This window comes from Empidonax traillii, unplaced genomic scaffold, assembly GCF_003031625.1.
Source record: "Empidonax traillii isolate 1590-97213 ecotype Southwest subspecies unplaced genomic scaffold, ASM303162v1 scaffold116:size1738432, whole genome shotgun sequence".
Classification (NCBI taxonomy): Eukaryota; Metazoa; Chordata; class Aves; order Passeriformes; family Tyrannidae; genus Empidonax; species Empidonax traillii.
The window spans coordinates 1,488,662-1,502,697 of NW_020955309.1; the positions used below are offsets into that span (position 1 = coordinate 1,488,662).

Sequence of the window (14,036 nt, forward strand, 5' to 3'; positions counted from 1 at the left end):
AGGTTTAAATATACCATCCCTCTGGGAAGGGCCATGAATATGTAAAAATATGCATGAAGTCACTGTATAAAGCAGAAGTTGGGAATGGGGAGCAGATGCATTTTAGGCAGAGCTATCCCCCACGCATCTGGCACTGAAATAAAGAAATACCTGCTTAATAGCACCTGTGGCTATTGAATTTTACTGCCACCACTTTTTCTCAGCATCAGTAGACACTCCAGCCACTTTCTTTGGCCCAAGTGTCTATAAGATTGTTTTGGAAATGAGTCCTCAATTCTTTTTGAAATATCATGTTTGAAGGCCCAGGATAGTGTGTTTCCAGCCATCCAGTGATTGCTTCTACTATTTCAAGTACACGGCATTTGCTTTGGTGGGTTTGGTGGGTTTGTGGGAGAGTGAGATAGTTAATCTGTCCAGGCTCCCCATATTTATATTTCAGCCATCGCCCTCCATAGCAGAGAGGCTTTAAACACTTGATTTGCCTAACTGCACTGCATGTTTCACATTCATGGATAACCTGTGCGACAGTGTCCGTGTTTTAAGTCCACCCCTCAATCATGAGCCCATTTATATGTTGCATCTCCTCCTTGATGGCCCAAGGTGTCATGGGCACACCAAGACAGAAATAACTCATCATTATGTTGCCAATCCAAATCCACTTCACTGTTAGCAGCTGGAGACACCTGTTGATTATTTGGATGTACGTGAAGGTGATGCACCTTTACAAACAGATTCTCCACCCAGGCAACAATATCTCATGACAGTGTGCCAGCCCAGGTGCATTTACCACTTGTGCTGGTTTTGAAACTCAGTGGGAAAACCAAGCCCACTCAAACTCCTCCATTTCAATACTGCAGGAAAAAATACTAGGAGAGATTATAAGATGGAGTCCCAATTTCCTGAAGAAATTGTAATAAACACAACAATAATAGTAAAAGCATTTTCCACAGCTCGTACAGCCTCTTTCTCTCTCTGCTGCTTTACTACAGTACAGGGATGCATTATTAAACAAGGCATAATGTTTCTCACTTTCAGATAATTTATTATATCGGGGGGAGGGGGTGTCTTCAGCACTCTCACCTCTTCCTCTGCAAAGAGTACAAGGATGTCATTAGTTGTTACAAGTCATTCTTTTCCAGTCTCTTTGTTGATGCCTGCTTCCCTAGAAAGTGACCCCAGCTGCTTGGGTTCATTACCCTCTGATTCCAAACCACTAGCCACATTATCCCAGCATCAGAGCAGCCAGGTGATAATGTGCTCAGCTAGATGGTGGCTGAAATCTTGCTGTCTCTCCTGCAGCTCACTCAGGGATAGGGATCAACTGGATATTTCTTGTTCTGCCTCTCGCTCCTGCTCCTGTGATAGCCTTGCTTAGCCTGCTTTGTCCTCCTTTACTAAAAGAGATGCCTTTTATGTCCATTTCTTTTTGTGTGCAGGGGCAAGTGATACTGGCACAGGTTGGTTCTTTGGTTCAGCTGCAGGGGCTGTAGCTTAGCTCGTCAGTTCCAGAGACTTTCTCTTGCTCCCAAAGGCCCTAAGTGGGTCTGAACAGGACTTGACAGCCTGGGTCAGCCCCAACATGGTGCAGTGACTTGTGTGCCTCTGGAAGCGCAGTTGAACTCAAAGCTATTAAGGGTCTTGGGCAACCTCAATGATTCTGTGTTGTTACCTCCACTTGGGACCTCAAGTCAACAGGCGGCTTGACACAGACCCACTTACTGACACCCCCACACCCTTTCTGCTTCCAGGAGGCTTTGGACAAGGAGATGTAGAGTTCTGCATATGCTGAACTGGAAGAAACAAGGCCCCTGTGCCAGGCTTGGTGCATTTGCATGTTGGAGTAAGAGAATTCCCAGAGCAATGTTGTAAAGAGTGTCTGTGTAAATTCACTTTTTCCAGCCTCTCTGCAGCATTAGGATATCCTGTTCATCTATAGAACAAAGCTGTTCTGCTTTCCAAGGCAGGCTTGCAATGCAAAACACAGCAGAGAGCTGAGAAAAAATACTTCTGTATTAGTAGCTAATATACAAAAATAATTTTGCCAGGCATTTTGAATGAAAAATGACCAGACATAGCTCATAGCTGGCTTCATAACTCAGCAAGGCCTTTAAAAAAATGTTAGGAGGTACAAATAGAGAGACACAATAGACAAAAAGTTAAAAAGAATGACCTCGTGATTTTTATCAGAGGTCTTGAAAGGGTTCGTGAAGTCAGAAACAGTGTGTGTCAGACTTGCTGGGGGGAGAAGATAAGGAAAAGAAAATTACTGCTAGCATTAGAAAGTCATACTTTTAACCTGTGTAATGAATACTTTGAACACTTGGGAGGGTGGGGCTAAGTTGATTTTGTGGCCTGACATTATGTTTTTAACCATAATAGCTTTTTAGTGGTTCCAACCTGGAAATGGAACTAAACACATCCGTCCAAGGATGAGGTGCTGTTTGATTCTATCACTGCACACTTTCATGTCATGAGTTTGTGTTTATAGGATTCACTTCTGCACTGGGTGCACAAAGTCACCTAAGCCAAAAATCACTGTCTCTGCACTGTGCTGCTTACAGCACAAATGTGCCCCTGAAGTGAAATGCAAATGGTCAAGTATAAATTGCAGTGGTTAAAGGTTCAGAGTCTATGAATATCTAGGGCAGCATGAAATTCTACTGTACATTTTGAGAATGAAGAAACACTTGTAATTTTAAGTTCCATAATGCTGAATTAAGTTTTATTACCCATTTCTTGTGATGTTACACATTTTTCTGTAATACAAAGTATTTAGTGATATTATCGCTATTTTACTGCAGCAGAATATGTAGCTGGACACTCTGGGAGGACAAAAGCTTAATGAAGCTTTTAGTGTAGGCTGTAAAGACTCCTGGAGAAAGAGTCAGGCTTGTTGTGTTGTTATTTTGCTGTAGACCCAAAGAATGTAGACCCACACTAAAAATTAATAACTAAATAACTACTCCTTCATAATTACAAGAGCAGAAGTGTACTGTTTGACAGCCAAACTGGTGTGGTAACACTGACTTTACTGAAAGTTAATTCTGTTTAACATTATCTTTTTTTTAATCCATATTTTAACAGATCATCAGATATTGTATAAAAACACTTAATGTTTAAGCAGTGCTTTCAGATTGTGAACAAAGAGCACGTTTTCTTGTAAGTGCACCTGGCCTTGTACATGACCATCAGCTGCTTCCAAAAGGGTTAGAGATCAGTGTGAGCACGGCTTTGCTGATGATTAGGACACATTATTGGAAAACAACCATTACCACCTCTAAAATGTGCCTGTATATCATACTAATGCATTGTAATTTAATGCAATTAAGTTATACCGGCTGAAAATGTTCAATTTTATTATAAACATCCATTTTAGGAGGCTGCTCAGCAGTTAAAAATGGAGGCTTGCATCTGAAAGTACTCAAAATGTACAGGCTGAATCCTGGAAATACATTCCAAACCTGAGCCCTAGTTCCATTCCATGGTATAATCAGAAAGCTGATAGATGAGGTGCAAGGCCGTGCAAGGTGGGAGAAAGAGGAGAAGGCTCAGAGGTGGATTTACCTCTCCTGTGAAACATGCCAGCCTCTAGCTATGAAGCAACCCCAGGGCAGTGCTGTCTGTCTTATTTTTTTAAAGTCATAAATGTAATAACAACCAAAAAAACATACAGAAAAAAATAAAATTATTTTCTTATGTGTTTATAATTACAATTAGTTTCTTTCCATAAATGTTAAGGCTACTGTAAATCATTTCATCGACATCAGCCTGAAGTCTTTGACAGCATTATTGGAGCATCAAAAGTCTAACAATCCACTGCTTGGCTCTGCAGGGAAAGCACTTTCCAGGCTGGAAGGGTGTGTATGCTGCTCTTTGTGAAGGAGGACTTTCTCTGGGCTTAGTCCAGCTGGCTGGCACAAGAAAGAGCAATGGCTACACTCTCCATTATTTAAACCATTCAAGGCTCTAATCCAGAAAGCAGAATCATTTGTTTCTTCATGGATTTATATACCATGGTATATAAATCAAGAAATATGGCTTTTGTATTATCCCCTGTGCATATGATGCCTGATCATTTTGTAGTTCCTGTCTGTGAAATTAAATCTAAAAGTAGTTGAGTTTTATCTAAAGCTTTGTTGTTGTTGTTATTAATATAAAGTAACCTAGTTGCTAGAGGGATAATTTGATCATTTGTTTGTTTGTTTTTCAGGGAAGCTGCATTAATAAATGCTCCCCTAAAAAAAACCCGCCATAATATTAATATTGCAGCCTGGAACCATATTGCTAAAGGAGTGAGATCTAGCTGACCCAGCAAGATCTGACCATAAAATATTCATTCCTCTGCTGTTGAGGGGAAGAAATGCTTTTTCTTCAGCTAAAAATTCAAGCAATAATTTTGAAAAAGAAACTTGTCATACACTCTGTATCTGTTGTATATGCAGTAAGAGCAAAGTTACTATAGCTTGCTGTAGCTGTCCTGCTAGAAGCAATAGCAAAAGCCTTGTCAAAGAGGAACAAAATACAAATAAATCTCAGGTATTATGATGTTTATCCATTCTGCCAGTGACATTTTCTCTTATGTTTTGGCTCAAATCGTAGTATAAAGAATTTTGTGCTGGCAAATTTTACAGCAAGAAAAAAGCAAACAGATTGGAAGCCAGTTCTGCTGCTTGTCAGTATTACACATTTCCTCGGGGGTGACTTTTTGTCTATAAAGGAAATGAAGAACCGTGGAATACCTTTACAGGATTGTGATTAAAGTGGTTGCCTCATTTACAGTTAAGGAAGTCATTTGATGCTATGAAGGACTTTGTGCACTGATTTTACACAAACCAAACTAGTTCAGGAATATTCTATGTAGCTAATTGAGTATCCAACATTTTTTTCCTTCCTTCCTTAAAACTTATGAATTCCGTAACAGAAATGAAGAAACAATCTTAAAAATAAAAAAAGACACAAACAAAATAAGCAAAACAATAAACCAATTCTAACGATAAAGAAGGCACAAAACCCCAATCCTAACAAATAATTAAGACATTAAACTAATCCTATCAATAACCACTACATTAAACCAGTCCTAACAATAACCAAGACATGAAACCACTCCTAACAATTACTACTACATTAAAGCACTCCTAACAATAATCAAGACATTCAACGAGTCCTAACCAAGCAGGCCAAGCCAAGGCACATTGCCCGGCCAAGGGAAGCCCTCGCAGTCGGCAGGTCGCCCATTGCCCACGGAGGGGCTGCGGGCCCCCGAGCGCTCAGCGGGGCAGGCGGCGGCTGCAGAAGTCCGGCCGGCTGCGCTCTGCCGCCCGGGGCCGGCTCTGGCAGCGGAACTGGCGCAGGTCCTCCTGGAAGGCGCGGTGCTCCATGGGCCGATAGTCCTGCGGTTCGCAGAGTGCCTGGGAAGCCACGGCCCTGTCAGCGAGCGGAGCGCAGCTCCCGGTCCCCAGCCAGCCCGGGGCAAAGCCAGCGCCACCGGCCCCCCGGCCCTGGAGATCCGTGCCCTCCTGGAGGATGCTCGGAGCCACAGCTCCCCCTCCCTGCTGGGCCGAGCAGGGGTTCCAGGGGGTTCCCCCCTCATGTCCCCAGGCCTCGGCCTGCTGACGGGGACGCCCTCCCGCCGAGGGGACGCAGTGGGGGCACTCACCGGGTACTGCAGGAAGAAATCCCGGTAGCCGCCCTTCAGGACATAGAGCTCGGGGTAGTGGAGCTGGGGGTACTCGTGACAGGAGCGATCCTTCTCCCTGAGGAAGCGGCACCTGGGGCACAGGGAAAGGCCACGGCATGATGGCCGTGCCGGGATGCGGGCGTGCCTGGGGGGCTGGCAGAGCCCAGTGTGCCCCGCCGTCGCCCCACTCACATTTTGGGCCCGCGGTGAGCCGAGAACTCGCAGTGGAAGATGATGATCACCCTCTTGCTGGGCTCCAGGGGCAGGATGGGCTGCTCCAGCAGGAATCGCTCCACATCCCGCTGCAGGGGCAGGTTGACAGCACCCTGGGGAGGGACAGGAGGCACCTTTTTCCCCGTCTGCCTCCTGTTTAGTCGGCAGGAATGCCGGGACACTGCCCCCGGTCTCCCTCCACCACCACCATCCCCCAGCCTACTTGGGCACCATCCCCCTCCTCCTTCCAATTGGGGATCAACCCCTCCGCGTGGGCTTGGCCTCTGGGGAACGCCGGTGACCCTTGGGGGGGGCTCTTTAGCCCCTCTGGGGAGGTCTCGGCACCTCCTGGGGGGACTGCTTGACCTTAAGTGGGGGGGTGAGCATCTCCGAGGTTCGGTGGGTTTCAGACACCCCCCTTCCTCCCAGCCCCAGAGGGCACAGGAGCCCTTCTGACCTTGATGTGGCCCCCCTCGTACTCATAGGGGTAGCGACAGTCCACGACGATGCTGCTCTGGAGGAAGCTGCTCCACTGCCCCGTCAGCACTGCCACCAACTGCGGGGGGAGCCCGTCACCAAGGGGGAACGCTTGGGGGGCGGTGGGGGAGCAGGCAGGGAGCCCCACGGGGGGGCTGGGCAGAGGCTGCTGCCCCCTTACCGTGTCAGGGGAGATGTACTTCAGGCCGGGGTCCTTCCCCTCCACCATCGGCAGGAGGTGAGCCTGGAGGAGACCATGGGCTCTGGGGTCCTGTGCCTCCCAGGGACACCTCCCAGAGGGTGCCACCTGTTCCCCCAGCCCAGAACCCTGCCCAGCTGCCAGCTCTGTTTACGCAGGGGAGGAGAAGAGTCTGCCCATGGCAGACGTGGCTATGGCACCTCGGTGGCTCCAGAGGAGCAGGGATTGGGCTCTTCATCCACTCTGCGGGCTGCAGGCACAGGAAAGTCACAGGCCCAAGGCCCCATTTCCCCAGGCAGTTTGTGCCAGCAGCTAGTTTGGGCTCTTGCACCCGTGCGGGGCTCCGATGGTGGTCCCTGTTTCAGATTAAGGGGGGCAGCACCTGCAGACCATCCCTGTCTTCGTGGCCCTACCTTGGAGAAGTCCCCGATGAGGTCCTGGTCATCGTTGTCCAGCGGGCTCTTGATCTCCTCACGCTGGGCAGACCTGCAATGCTGCAGCCCCTCTTCCTGTGCGGGTACAAAGGAGAGAGCGCCCGATGTGAGCAGGGGCTCCAGCAGAGCCGGGGCACGGCCCAGTCCCACTGGGGACAGGCTGGATCTCCCCCTGGGGCTTCCCTGTCACCCACCGGCTCCAACGACGCCTCCTGGCAGGGGCTGCCGGCCCCCATCCTCTGCTTCTTGGCCTTGACAGGGGTGTCCTCATCGCGGGGGTGTGCCCGCTTCAGGTTGGGCCTGATGGGCCTGCTGGTCCCCGAGTGCGAGCAGAAGAGCTGCCGGCACTTGCTGCGCTTGCCCGGACGCTGCGGGGAGAGCCCGTGTGGCTGCCCGGGGGTCCAGCAAGCCCCCAGCACCAGGAGGGCAGGGGACGAGGCCCCAGCTGGAGAACCCTGAGGCTGCAGCCTGGGGCTCTGTCCAAGCCCCAGGGCTCTTCCTCAACTTACCAGCTCTGCCTCCTCCTTCCTCAGCATCCTCGAGGTCAGCACGTTCTCAGCAGTGCCCCGGGGCACGGTGGCATCACTCTGCCAGGGCGGCGGCCGGGGGGCCCACGGGGGAGAGCAGAGGAGATGGTGAGGAGAAAAAGTGCCTCTGGCTGCTTGTCAGCCCCTCAGCCCCGGGCAGCGATAGGTCCCCTGCCCAAGGTCCATCCATCTCCACAGGCACGGGCCATGGCCCCACAGCTGGGCAGTGGGGCCAGCCCCATGCCCGCTCGATTTGGAGACAGGGTGTGCGCGTGACCCCCCCAGCGCCTTCGTCTGCAACATCCACAGGTGTCCAGGGCAGGCGGGGAAGTTGGAGCTGCCGTGTCCAGCCCCAGGATCCCCCAGCCCCGGGTCCCTCCCGAGCCCTGCAGCCCCTCTCACCAGCAGGTTGGATGTGGAGCAGGGTCTTGTGGCCAGGGGGTCCCTCCTGGCAGCCCCATGGCCGGCGGCCAGCTGGCTCTGCTGGTCCAGCCTCGGCCGCTTCTTGGGGACAAAGCCCTCCTGCGGTGCGGAGGCACAACGTTAGCGCCCCTCTGCCCCTGCCCTGCCCTCCCCAGGCCTCGCCTCGCTGCCCCCCTCACCTCATCCTCGGGCTCCCTGCAGGCCTTCCGCACTCGGCCCCTGCGGACGTTGAACTCCCCGGAGCGGGAGATGTCCTTCAGGATCGGGCTGGACTCCACAGCACACGGCTGTGGGACAGAGGAGGGCTGAGAGGTGCTGCACAGCCCCCCTCAGCCCTCTCCTGGCTCCATCCTGCTCCTCCCAGCTGGGCCAGGCACAGAGCAGGAACCGGCCACGCTGTGCTCAGCCCTGCAGAGCCTCCAGGAGTTAGTTACTTACCGGCAAGGAGCGGATCCTCCGCAGGTGGAGCTTTGGGCTGCAGGAGCAGGCAAAGGAAAGGGTTCACACGAGAGCAGGCGTCCTGGACCAGCGGTGTCCCACCCCTGTGCCGTGGCACCCTGTGTCCCCCAGCTCCTCCCAGTGCGGTGAGACCTGCCCAGGGCTGTGCCAGCTCCCCAAGGGGACCCTGGGGCAAAAGCACCTCCAGGCACTGAGCAAACAGCGGTGGAGTGAAGTGAGCGGGACCCCAGGAGGGGAAAGGGAACAGGCTGGGTTTTGGGTCTGGGACAGGGACAGGCTGGGCACAGGGACAGCTTGGCTTTTGTCACTGGGACAGGGACAGAGCGCCTTCACTTACCCTTGGAGGAGTCTGCTGCAACTCAGGATCATTTTCTCGAAGCTGTGGGCAGAGGAGAGCTGGGCTTAGGGGGAGTGGCACCCCATGTCCCAGCCCAAGCAGTCCGGCTTCTCACCTCCCAGAAAGAGATTGGGGGGGAGGGGGGGGGGCACAGCTGGATGCTCAGCTCCCCAGTAAGGCTGAGCCCGGGCAGTGGTGCCCGTGGGAGCCAAGGGAGGGCGAGGGGGTGTCGGCGGGGGGACCGTGGGGCTGGGGCACTCACGCTTCCTCCGCCGCCGCGAGGTCGTGCTGTGTGGGGGAGTCCAGTCCCAGTCCTGCGGGAAGAAGGGGCAGGGGTAGCCCCGGGGTGTGGCTCGGGCTCCTGCCCCCAGCCCAGGGCCCGTGGCAGGAGCCGGCCGGGCAGGGAGCCCCCACGTGCCGGCTGAGCTGCCCTCTGCTGCAGCCAGCGCCGGCGAGGAACCACGGCCAGGGGCAAGGGCTGTGCCCTCACGGGGGGCCCTGAACCCGCCCCCCAGGATCCCAAGGCGGGTGGCACCGGTGGCGCATGGAGTGTCCCGTGTCCTCGTGCCCAGGGAGCCCAGCGGGCTGGTCCGTTGCCGAGCCCCAGGGAGCAGAGCTGGCGGTTCTTGCCCATCCTCCCCCGGCAGCCCCCGCCTCAACCTCCCTCGGCAGGCACTCGGCCAAGCCCTCCCTGCCCGTGCGGGGACCCCCTGACAGTGCCCGCAACCCCCTGTGCACGACCCCCGGCTCGGGGGGCGGTTGGGGGCGGTTGTGGGGGCGCAGCAGCTCCGTCACTCACCGGCATCCGAGGGCCGGGAGCAGACGGAGTCCCGGGGACGGGGCGAGGCCACCGGCTCCGGGGACAGGGTGGGCGAGAGCCACGGCAGGGGCAGCCCCTCGCCCCACCGCTTCGGGGTGTTCCAGAGCCTGCGGACGGCCGGGAGGGGAAGGGTCAGTGCCCCGGCGTGCGCGTGGGCCCTTCTCTCCCCGGGGGAGTGAAGGGAGCGGGGGTTTCCAGATCCTCCAAGCGGCCCCTCGCAACCCCCCCCAGCGCGCCGCAGCCCCTCACCTGCCCGGCTCCGCCGGGTGTCCCGCGTCCAGCGGCAGCGGGGACAGCCCCGGGGAGGTGCCCGCCAGCCCGGGCAGCCCGCGGCCGCCGCACAGCGCCATGGCCGTGGAGGGAGCGAGCGAGCGAGCGAGTGTGGGTGTCCGGCAGCGCCTGGCCGGCAGCGGAGCGCGGTCTGGTCGCGCTGTGCCGGGGCTGGGGCCGGTCCGGGGCCGGCAGCGGACAGGGACAGGGACAGGGACAGGGACAGGGACAGGGGAGAGTGACAGGTGACGGGGGCAGGGGAGAGTGACAGGTGACAGGGACAGAGGAGAGCTGTCAGCGGCAGGTGACACGCTCGGCTCACACTGGGCTCCCACTGCGGTCACGCCCGTTTCGCTCCCGGTTCGCTCCCGTTTGGCACAACAACGAAACAACAACAACGAACCAGCAACAGCGAGGAGGCGGCAGCCAATGAGAGTCGGGCTCGGGGCTTGGGGGCGTGGCCTGGGCGTCAGGGGCGGAGCCCTAGCGGAAAGGGGGCGTGCCCAGCGCGTAGGGGGCGGGGCCGCGGCGCGGGCCTCGAAGGAGGCGCTGCCGGGCTGGAGGGGCCGGGCCGGGCCGGGCCGGAGCGGAGCTGAGAGGGGGTGCCACGGCTGCCTTTGGGGTTGTGCTCAAAGCGGTCTGACTCGTCATGCCCGAAGTTCAACATGCTGAGAGTGAGTGGAAGATGTGGCAGATGTGGTAAAGTATCCGTATCTACAAATGCTGAGGTGACACAGCTGGCCTGGAGACATCGGACTGACAGTCAAGCACTTTTAACTCCAGAAGTCCAGTCTGTCTTTCAAATAGCAGGTTTTTCTTCCTCTCCTGGGTGGTTAGTGCTTGAGGCTTAAGGAAAACAATTTCCTTCCTTTCGTTGTTCTGGGTGAGTGACATTAATCGAGTTTTTTTTTTCTTCTGCTTTCGCACCCAGCCTGGATGTTCTGGGCAGCAGGGATTTACAACCAAAAACACCCCATGACAGCTTTCCAGCTGCGGTGAACCCGTTTTCTCTCTCATGAGACTTCCATCGCAAAGGTTGTTTTTCCCTTCATGGTTGTTGCTGGTTATTCATAGGGGTTGTGTCTTTCTGCTGTGCATAGGGTGGGCTCGGCAGGATTCTAGGGAATGGATGATGCAGGCAAGTGGGAAGCAGGAGCATTCTATTGGTGCTGGCCTCAGGCAGTCCTGAGGCAGCATCATCCTTTGCCCCATATTTTGGCTCACATTGTAATTCAAGTCTTTGCTAAGGGTCTTTATATCTCACCTGCTGGGTAATAATGAGAACTGGAAGGTAACTGCTCTGCAAAAAATTACTACCTTGGGCTTAGAATCATAGAAGCAGATGGGTTGGAAAGGACCTCTGAGATCATCAAGTCCAGCCTTTGATCCACTACCACCACAGTTACTAGACTGTGGCGCTAAGTGCCACATCTAGTCTCTTCTTAAATACCTCCAGGGAGGGAGAATCCACCACCTTCCTGGGCAGCTCATTCCAATGCCAGAAGTGACTGTTAGTCAAGAAAGCGAAGCTGAAATCTTGGAGGTGGAATTTTTATTGGTAGAGTTTCTTTATTTGTGAATGATCTTCTCTGTTTACCTGCAGAAAACTTTCAGTTCTGTTCTAAACTTTAAAAAAAGAAAAAAAAAATCAATGAACTCCTCTTGTGCCTAAATATACTTATTTCTTTGCTGTTTCTACCACACCTTTGATATGAGGCCCTGCTGTTTTATTTTCAACCTGCCTCAGTTTCCCCATGGAGATGCTGAAGCAGCTGTAAACTTTTTACAAAGGTCAAGCCTTTGGGAAAAAAACAATCTGGAATCAGTCCTAAGTAGTTGACTGTGCCTTGCTCTTCTCTCACCTCGACTGCACCTTCCCAACAAGTCAAAACCCACTGGTGTACTCTAAAGGTGATGGCTAATTATTTGTACACTTGCACATTTGAACACAAGTTCTAACTGGAATTTTCTCCAGCAAAGTAATTTCTTTTCTGAAAACTCTAGGCTCATGTCTTGATCTTTCAGCTGCTTCCCTTGCACAGTGGGACCTCTCAAGTTAGATCTGGTCCTAGTTAACTGAGATACAGCTTTGAAATCCAAAGGAAAGAGGGAAAAAACTGTAGCAGGATTTTGATGAGTTTGTGAAAGGCTTCGCAGAGCATCACCAATAGGGTGATTTTAATTTTCAGTTTTAATATGTCAATGTATTGGAGTTTTTTGATGATTTCTGGGTGTTTCTTTTGCCTTACAACAGCTGTTACACACGAGTAGGGGATAAATGAAAAGCTAAGGAACGACGCAGTGCATCCTTAAAAACTTTTATTAGTGTGGTACGGTGCACACTGGAAGCACAGTCTCGAGTCTAAATATCCCCAACTTCAGTCTCCAGGCTGTCTCTGCCTCCAGGGCCACACCCTGAGCCGGGTTTTGGTGTCGGTAGGAGACCTTCCTCTGGCAGCTGATGGGAGGAGCTGTAACACGTATAAGGATGAGCAAAAGGATGTTTTGCAGGGGAGGAAGGCAGAGGGAAACCCACGGAGACACTTGTCCTGACAGCCCTGACTGCAGCAGACTCGTGAAAGGCCCCTGCCCGTGCCTGTTCTCCCGCAGGGCAGGAGAATGGGACATTGTCCCCTGCAGCGTTAACTTCGGCCCTATTTCTGCATTCCCTGCTGGAGTGCGAGGAACAGAAGGACCAGAAACAGTGCAAAATAAGATTTAAACAAAAAAAGAGTCTGCCTGTGGACCTAAACTTCGATTTCGGCCAAGACTCATTGCCCCTTCTCAATTTCCCCTTCTGCGATGGTAGCAGTGTCACTGTTACACTAAGACTTGTGTTTGTTCAGTCCAGGAGACTCCTGAAATTATGATATAACGGTACAGATACAATTGGGGGAATTGGGGAGGTGGGGGGAATCCTGTCCTAGTGTATTTTAACTACAGTTAAGCAGCATCCCAAATACCTGCTTTATTACCAGATGTGCTGGAAGAAGCAGCCTAAATCCCCAGTTTCTCAGCCTTTATCCACCCACAGCTGACCTGCGGTTTTCCTACCAGGATCCGTCCTGAGCAAAGCCTGCACAGCCCTAGCTGAGGATAACTAAAGCTCGCTATATTCCAGAACACTTAAGGCATTCACTGCAATGTTAAAATGCTAGCACATACGAACTCTTCAGAGAGTTAGAGGCACTATGCGGAGATTATGTGCAAAAGTCTGCAGCACTTTCTTTTTTTTTGGCATTGCTCTTCATTGGTGGAATATATTTCTTGCAAATAGAAGAATTCTTTCCTTCTGAACACTGAAGGAAATTACAAAACAGTCAGACTATATGAGTCTAATGAACTGAATGGCTAAGGGAAAGAAACAAACCACCTGAGCCTACTACCGGGGAAAAAGGAAAGATGAAAAAAAAGTGCGGCAAGTATCACTGTACAAAAATCACCCAGAATAACCATGTGCTTTCAGCATCAGCTTTTGTTCCTCAGGAGTAACTATCCACCCACAGAAAGAAGACATTTTACACGATGTGCCAGGATCCTGGGGGGAAGAAAGCCAAAGAAAAGTCAGAGTGCTTGTCTTCTGTGACATGGAAATAAACCTCATGACATAAATCTGGGCTTACTAACATGAACATGAGTTGTTTTTGTGGTAGCCCAGGGAAGAAGAAATCTCACCTGATAATGTTTTAATGTTTAGCTTGTTTTCTGCTTCTCAGATTTGCTGCTGGAGGACTGTCCCTTTGCCTAAAGAGAGGATGAGACAGTGAGAAACTGAACTAAGCTAAAAATCTGAAATCAAACAGTGACAGACACTCATCAGAATCACAATTCAGACATAAGCATGATCTGCACTTGAAATACAGAAAATTTAGTCACAGCTCTGAACACCCTCCTGAAGAGGAGTTAGAGACACCCCCCACCTTTTACAACCAGAACTGTCAGTTCTGTTGTTACACAAAAGACACCTGTGGCGATTTCACAGTAACAATGAGAAATCTCATCACTTGACATGTGAAACGTAGGATTTCCAGGCCAGATTTAACCATCTGGTTCTACCTGCATATCCTTGTGAGAGAACAACATGATGGGAGAAGTTTCACCCTTACCTGAATCCTTTCTCTGTGCTTCTGGATGACAAAAGCCAAGCAACCCTTGTAGTCTTTTTTTCCCCCCTTTTTTCCTTTTTTTTTTTTTTTTTTT

General features: G+C 52.0%; 2 protein-coding genes across 2 annotated transcripts in view; both read right to left on the bottom strand.

Annotated features, from left to right (window-relative positions):
• Positions 1-2,693: 2,693 nt before the first annotated feature.
• On the bottom strand, positions 2,694-10,004 carry LOC114057135 (M-phase inducer phosphatase 2-like). Its single transcript, XM_027883005.1, has 15 exons — positions 9,816-10,004; positions 9,546-9,673; positions 9,009-9,060; positions 8,747-8,788; positions 8,389-8,425; positions 8,130-8,237; positions 7,930-8,049; positions 7,510-7,587; positions 7,195-7,368; positions 6,980-7,075; positions 6,549-6,611; positions 6,348-6,446; positions 5,870-6,003; positions 5,657-5,768; positions 2,694-5,408 (listed from the first exon to the last, which is right to left on the bottom strand). The coding sequence occupies exons 1-15, from the start codon at positions 9,914-9,916 to the stop codon at positions 5,268-5,270; spliced, it is 1,485 nt and encodes a 494-aa protein (XP_027738806.1). The 5' UTR covers positions 9,917-10,004; the 3' UTR covers positions 2,694-5,267.
• Positions 10,005-12,138: 2,134 nt separating this feature from the next.
• Positions 12,139-14,036, bottom strand: part of CAST (calpastatin) — a 51,376-nt gene continuing 49,478 nt past the window's right edge. The window contains 2 exon segments of the mRNA XM_027882981.1: positions 12,139-13,374; positions 13,512-13,580. Coding sequence (XP_027738782.1) covers positions 13,523-13,580 — 58 coding nt within the window. The 3' untranslated portion in view covers positions 12,139-13,374; positions 13,512-13,522.

Bases quoted from the DNA above. Each gene is read 5' to 3' on its own strand.
- LOC114057135 (XM_027883005.1), bottom strand. From the start codon at position 9,916: ATGGCGCTGTGCGGCGGCCGCGGGCTGCCCGGGCTGGCGGGCACCTCC. The intron at 9,061-9,545 runs GTGAGTGACGGA...TTCTTCCCGCAG, and splicing joins CTCCCGGCCCTCGGATGCCG to GACTGGGACTGGACTCCCCC. The intron at 8,426-8,746 runs GTAAGTGAAGGC...CTGCTCCTGCAG, and splicing joins TGCAGCAGACTCCTCCAAGG to CCCAAAGCTCCACCTGCGGA.